This window comes from Lotus japonicus, chromosome 2 (assembly GCF_012489685.1).
Source record: "Lotus japonicus ecotype B-129 chromosome 2, LjGifu_v1.2".
NCBI classification, from domain to species: Eukaryota; Viridiplantae; Streptophyta; class Magnoliopsida; order Fabales; family Fabaceae; genus Lotus; species Lotus japonicus.
This window is the reverse complement of record NC_080042.1, coordinates 27,043,705-27,051,168: the sequence shown is the minus strand read 5'-3', so window position 1 is coordinate 27,051,168 and position 7,464 is coordinate 27,043,705. Positions and strand designations below refer to the sequence as shown.

The 7,464-nt window shown below is 37.4% G+C and overlaps 1 protein-coding gene across 2 annotated transcripts; it reads left to right on the top strand.

Moving 5' to 3' along the window:
• The first annotated feature begins 579 nt into the window (after positions 1-579).
• LOC130737857 (chaperone protein dnaJ 72) lies at positions 580-6,348 on the top strand. 2 transcript variants are annotated; one of them, XM_057589714.1, is made up of 3 exons: positions 580-1,185; positions 3,714-3,795; positions 6,068-6,348. In XM_057589714.1, exons 1-3 carry the CDS (start codon positions 776-778, stop codon positions 6,143-6,145), a joined length of 570 nt encoding a protein of 189 aa, XP_057445697.1. In that variant the 5' UTR covers positions 580-775; the 3' UTR covers positions 6,146-6,348. The 2 variants fall into 2 exon arrangements, with proteins under 2 accessions (XP_057445697.1, XP_057445698.1); XM_057589715.1 differs by having other exon boundaries at positions 582-1,185; positions 3,726-3,795.
• Positions 6,349-7,464: the final 1,116 nt, after the last annotated feature.

Sequence of the window (7,464 nt, the reverse complement as noted above, 5' to 3'; positions counted from 1 at the left end):
GGCAAGGGCAAAGCGGATGGCGACGACGACGACGACAGAGCACATGGCGGATGGTGGCGGTGACCGGAGCAAGGGGCGTTGGAAATGGAAGATGAGGAGGAGCATGAGTTTAGATAGATAAAGTAAAGATAAAGGAGGTATTGGGAAAAGAAGAAGAAAGATGAGAGAAAGAGGTACAAGGAAGAAGGGGTGGTGGGAGGAAGGGGATCGAAAGGGAAAATTTTCTTTTTATATGGGTATTTTAGTCTTTTTTTCATTTTAAGGGGTGAAACTAGATGTTAGGGTGAGAATAACGACTACCATATTAATATGAAGGCTTAATTCCAGTTTGAGACCTTGATGTTTCATAAATGAGCGGTCTACATCCCCGGTGTTTAAAATGTGCTGTCAAACTCCCTCATGTTTCTAAAACGGTCGATTAAAACCCTTCCATCCATCTCCCTTAATTGAGCAAACGGAAATGCTGACGTGTCACTAAGAAGATGACGCTAAGAAGATTTTCCGGCGAGAGACAGAAATCAAAACTCGCTCAAAGTTCAGGGACGGAGAACACATTTAACCCTTTAATATTAATTAAGCGACGAAGTGAAGAAGTGGCGAGAGCGTTGCCACGACGTATTGCTGCGCGCGATGAAAAACCTCTTCTTCCGACTCCCAATCTCGCTGCTGTTGGCCGTCACAGACCAGAACGGTTCTCCATTTTCCACCTCTCCGCCGTCACCACCACTTTCCGGCGAAAGGAAAAGAAATTCATTCGTGATCGAATCCATCAACGATGGATCATTACAAGGTTCTAGGTTTGCACAGAACCGCAACCAAGGAGGAAATCAAAGCGGCGTTCAAGAAACTGGCGTTTCAATTCCACCCCGACAAGCATTCCCAATCGCCCAAGCCTGTCAGGGACAGTGCCACCCTTCGATTCAAGCAGGTCTCTGAGGCTTACGATGTCCTCATGGACGATCGCAAGCGCGCCGACTACAACTCGCGGTGGCGCTCCGCCGCCGGCAGCAGCAGCAGCAACCATTATTATTCTCAGTATAGCTACGGACACGCTAGGAACGAGACCAACTACGATTATTATAAACCAAGGTCCGGGTTCAATGCTGGTGGCTTCGCATCCAAGTTTGAACTCGCTATCCGGATTTTGACGGCGCGATCTTCTCTTCTCAGTCTTGGCTTCGCAGCGTAATTCATTTTCCTTGTGTTAATTTCTGCTTCTTTATGATTGTTGTTGTTAATTGCTCTCCTTCATTTTCCTTATTAGTGTTTTCGCTGAAACATTTTTGCTTTTGAAATTTGATTCCCGAATTTTTATGTTTGGTGGATTAATTGTGTGTGTTTGAGAATATGTTAGTTAAATTTTCATCGCAGTTAATAATGCGTGCTTTCTTTCTGAGCAATCACGGGCCCTTCGTTTTCTGCATTTGCTGTTTGTTTCTAGAGAAAATTATAGGAGTTAGTCAACTTAAGATGAAATAAGAGAGAGAAAACTTGAATGGGTGGCAATGCTGTAACAGGAGTTTCAATTATGTTCACTTAAGTATTCGGACAGTTCAAGAAAACCTCAAGTATACACCCTCCGGTCACTATTATAAGCACTTTTTAGGTTCATTCAATAAATGATGTATGTAGTCATTAAAATGGTCACATACATTATTTATTGAATGAACCTACAAAACTAACTTTTGCTTATAATAGTGACCGGAGGGTGTAGTATGTAGGAATATATGGGGATTGGGGACTATCCTAGAGTGAAGATATTATTGTGTTTTCAACATGTTAGTTGTTTGTAGAATCATGTTTATGCATATTTGGTTAGGAAAGATGAACTCAGTAATCAAATTTCTAGTCTTCTTTTCTGAATCAAGACACAATATTTCAATTTTAGTTCAATAACTGCAGTAGTATGACTTCTTCCTCTCATGCATGTTTTGATCTCAGACTCGAGATACCACACTGCCCTCACAATAATAACCTTACAAGTATTTTCATGATTTTTATTCGCAACTCCTCAGAGTTGAATAAATCTGTTATATGTATTTAGGAGCCCTTTCAACTTGTATATAGTCATCCTGTTGATAGAATTGGAACAAATTAGGAACCAGGAACACAAAATGACTCTTTATTGCTGAACTACTCTCCTATGTCTACATGGATGTGATAATAGAAAAGGTAGTAGATGGCTTATCAAAAAAAAGAAAAAGGTAGTAGATGAGCACTCCACAAGAACTACAATATCTAACTGGTATTCGAGAGACCAGTACACTTCCCACTCAGATCCTGATAACAATTCATATGCTCTCCCTATTCCCATCCTCCTCCTATTTAAATGCCTCCCTCCCTCATGTAGTAGTTCGTTATCTAACAGCTGTTAGTTACATAATTAGGACTCAAGGTTGTGATCCCCTGCTGCCCACCCTATTTTTTCTTACATACACCTTTAATAATTGTGAACCGTCCATGCAAGACGAGTCCTCAAGCTTCATGACTTTAAACTTCTCTTTCTTTCGTTCGCCCTCTCCCTTTGTGCTAACGTGCAGAGAGTGAGAGGTGAAAAGTGCTTTTGTTGTTTGAGGTCCATATTTTAAGTAGGCTTGTGTGAAAGAGAAAGAGTGTAGGATGTTATGGAGGATATGTGGTTTTTCACTCTCTTCTGTATACTGGTATATGAATTCAATACAGAGCCTGTGTTCAAACAGTAAAAGACAGAAGCTGCTAGAATATGTACTTTATAGGCTGAATCCAGATTCTCATTCAGATATCTAATTGATAAAAATGACCTAAACTTGTATGTGAACTGAGATAATCAATGTCCAGATATAGGCATAATTTCAACAATTCTCCCTGATGTTAACTTTTTTTTTTTTGACTGCAAATGTTAGTTGTTAGTAACGTTAGTAAATTAGTTCCTTCACCAGGGTTTAAACCCTGGCCCCTTCACCCTCCATTCCCCCAACCCTTATGTCCCCTAGCTCTTACCACTTGATCTATTCAACAATTCTCCTTGATAAAAAAAATTGACTACAACTTATCATATCAGGACATTGGGCTCAAGAATATAAACCTTATTGGATCAATATTGTTGAGGATGTTACAACATGCAAAAGGATCTTCTAGGGATGCTACATAAGTGTAAAGATGGAAAAGAATTGAAGGGGAGATATATATATATATGAGCGAGAGTGGGAGATATTGGGATACTCTAATGGAATACACTGCTAGGTGCAGTATATAGGGTGTATCTTATGAGAAAGATGTTCTTAGATGAGAACATATGAATAAATCATGACCGTTGAATCTGATCATGAATGGTCAAGATTAAAACATGAAGTCATGTGACTTTTTAAACATTTTTAAGTAGTCATGTAACCATTAAATAGTTTTGATCTTGGCCATCCATAATTAGAGATCTAAGGGTCATGATTCATTCTTATATTCATATAAGAACTTCTTTCTCATAAAATACATCCCCATATATATACATATATGATACTAGATAGAAGTGAAGTACAAAGTATGAAATACAAGTACATGTGGGTCAGGTCCATGCACACAATAATCTACGTTTAACTCATAGCCCTAACTCTTAACAGTAAGCAACAAACCAATTTTTTTCTATCTCCTTGATTGTTATCTTTAATCTGTATCTATGAATAACTGTAAAGTGTTTAGCTTCTGAGTTTAACAATATTTTACTGATTATCTGATGGAAGATTTTCATCCAGAGCTATATTAGGTGGGATAGTTGTCATTGATACAAGTGGAGACTCTTTATGGAAGATGCAAAATTCTGGGGTAAGCTTTTGATTTTCTCTTCTTTTTTTTAACCTTTCAATCTTTGATGTACTGCTACCTGTCTATGATCGCCTTTGTTTCATTCTCCTATCCAGATTAATTTTGAAAGTTGATATTATAATTGTGTCACAAATATTTGGGTCAAAAGAGAGGAAATGAAGTTTGGTGAATCCTCTAGTAAGATGCAAAAATCACTTTTTCTAGCAAATGTAGCTACTAACTCAGCCACGATACTACAGTTATGTGGACCATAACCACATTTAAAACTATTAAAATAATCAGATGTTTACAAAATTGTATCATTACATTCTCCAAGTTCTGTTTGATGCACCTGTAAACAAACTGAGCATCTCCTTCAAATTGAAGCTTCCGCGCATGCTGCCATATACTTCCAATATGATCACTTACTGTCAGATATAAACCCAATCTCATATTGCAGAAAATTGGGGATTAGCCCAGGAACTACAAAAACGGAAATTAGAAATTACGGAGATTGCCTGTTTTTTTAGGGCTCCCTTCCTCTCAAATCCCACTCCTAAATTGAATTCTTGCTTACCCCTCTCTCCGATTTTTCTTCCCTTCTGGCCGAACAGAATGCCAAGCCCTTTTCCCTCTGCATGTTGCTTTCTTCCTCAACTCTCATGTTTATATGGATTACTAATTCTCGCATTTCTGTTTATTTCTTATCTTGGATACTCAAGTTATAGAAGGGTACTTATCAGTTATCATTTCCCCACTTGGTTTTTCCCACAATGAAGTTTTTCGCTATCTCAAGTAACAATGCTCAGAGCAAGGAAAAATCTTAGAAAATCACTCCATCAACACTCACCTTAGGGTGAATTTAGTATGAGGGTAAACATACGGGTACAAATTTCATGGATCAGTTTTATTAGTAAAATTGTATTGAAGACTGATCCCCGAATTTTTAACCCTGATTTTTGCACCATACCAAACCGAGCCTTATAGGTATGGTCATGGATATCAAGTTTCTCTAACTAAGTGAAACTGGAGTAAGCTACTCAGTTTGGCTAGGCTGAGAGCTCTGGACTGATTGAATGCTATCAAGTTGATAGGGTAGTTTGGGAAGTTAATAGTTAGTAATCAGTTATGTGGCAGTTGGGAAGTTAATAATTAGTAGTCAGATGTGTTTGTTGTCTAATTATAGCAGTTATATTTAATAAACTGATTAGGATTAGTTATAAATAGGGAGTTGTACCCTATGGGGGATCATTCATAAATTCGGGTTATGTCTTAAAGGAGAAGCCGGACTCTCAAAATTCCAGAATTAGGAGAGACTGGCTCTCAGAAACCGGTGTTTGTATAATTATTCAGTAACTCCAATCTGTTCTTAACACAAGTTAAGCTTCTGCATTTCTGGAATTGAGCTACTGGTTTCAGAATTTCACATTTTCGTGCCAAGTTTCTTTACCTTCACACCCCATACCAAACTACCACAACTAGCTTCATTTGTTTTGCATTAAGACCTTGGAAGTAGCTTTCAACTAAGTTTAGCTGAGAGGCTTCATGAATTTTTAAATTTCAAATACAAACATGACATTCAAATTTATTATGTAATTTCAAATGAATCTTGGATGTTATGTCCCAATTTATCTAGATTCTTACAACAAAGGGTACTGGGTACATTGATACTAATACTGTAGTCTTGAATTTGGTACCACATGAGGTGAGAACTGCCCAAGCCTTTTGGGGGCCAAGTTGGTTGCACTGAGAAATTCAGAGTCAGGTTGATTTTTGGACAGCTATTGTTTGGTCCCTTTAGCTGATTTAGGATAGGCTCTTATCCCATTTTGAATTAGAGTTAGGTCTAACTCTATAACTCTATCCCAAAGAAGAACTACTTTAAAATATTTCTATAGAATCATAACATGTCGCATGCAACTGATATTTCTTTTGGTTCATTAACTGGGTATCCTCAAATGCCATGAGACTAACCCACCTAAAACCATCTTCGGAGTGGTGACCCAGGATTTTAATGTGACCGTTGGTTGAAAAGATGGGGTGGGTAAAACTTGAAATATATATGGCATATTTCATCATTTCTTGTATTGATAGCATGGCTGCAAAAGACAACGTATTATGTCTACTTATTTTTCTTCAGTTACTATATTGCCAGTTTTCCTTTTGTTTATAAGTGTTTACAAATTTATTGTTGGAAGTTTATGTTCTATAATTTTTCAAACTTCCCATGTTAACTTAAAATAATGATACTGAATTATTCATTTGCACTTGTATAATTTTATTTTGCACTCAGAAATCGTTTGAAGAAGCAATGGAGTCAATTGAGAAAGCCAAAGCATATAGAGAAGATAACATGAACGAACGTCCTTGATTGAGTTCTTTTGTTCTCATATCACATGCTATTTGAAGCTTCTTCACGTTTCATAAAATAATGAATAATGGAAGCTTTCATTTTTGGAGATTGGTTGTAAATATAGTATTCATAAGTGCGATTACTCTTCTGTATGATCCTTTTTGGTGTCTTTTGTAAGCCGTAACTACCTTTCTTATTTAATGGTCTATCTCCTTCACTAATTGCTTATGTCTTTGCTCCACAAAATTACAATATGCGGCCTGGAAGCATATCAGGTGAGAGGAGTGATTTATGGTGAGAGGTGAGAGCAAATTTATTTTTCAAAATTCAAACTTTGAATTTCTGAGCTAAAAACCTTGACCAAATTGTCCCTATTTTAGTTTTCGACCCGATAATTTTTTCGAGCTTTAATTTACCCTAGACACGACCCATGATAACCTAGGAATCAAGTTTGATCGAAGAAAAAACACCGGAACACATTCTTGATGTGCACGGCCGAGAGCACCTCCAAGGGGGGAGAAAATTTCTCTTTTCGCGAAAACTCGTCTTCTCATGTTAGGTTATCGTACTCTGGAGCTTATAATGCTTCGTCTAACGTTAGTGAATATTGTTTGGTTAGTTCTGACTTGATTTGGTTGAATTTCGCTATCTTTTGCTCAAAGGTTCGACGGAGGAAATCTTTGGTTACTAAAGTGACGCTCCGAAAGTCGGGATGTTACAGGTCAGTTATGCCATACTAGTGACGAGATTTTGGGAGAAAGTTTGATGAGACGAACCGAGGTTCGAGCCCTTATTGTTTTAATGGATTGAGACCTTCTCAGGGAATCATTTGGTTTGATGGGATCTTTTAAACTTATAGAGGTTGAGACAAAAATAAAGGGAAACCTTTTTACAAAGAAAATTCATAATTCATTAAACAACATCCGAACACTTTAAACAATGATAACAATCTCGGAAGAAATCTTAAGGCTTAGAATTATGTTTTGGAAAATGGGAAGTGTTGACGTATCCAAGTTATGGGGAAAACCCTGTGTGCTTTGGCACTTTTCTCAATGAGCAGTTTTGTTGTTTGACTATCTAAAGGATAAGCCAGGAAACTATAAGTTTCTAAGTACGTTGGTACTCTTTTTCTCGATGAGTAGTTTGTTGTTTGGCTATATAAAGGATAAGCCGGGAAACTATAAGTTTCCAAGTATATTGGTACTCTTTCGCTCGCTGAGCAGTTTTTGACCATCGAAATTGTAACACCCCGATTTCGGTGGCGTCACTTTAGTAACCAAAAGTAAACTTAATGCGGAAAAACGTGAAATACTTTTTTTTTTCGATAATAACTAAGA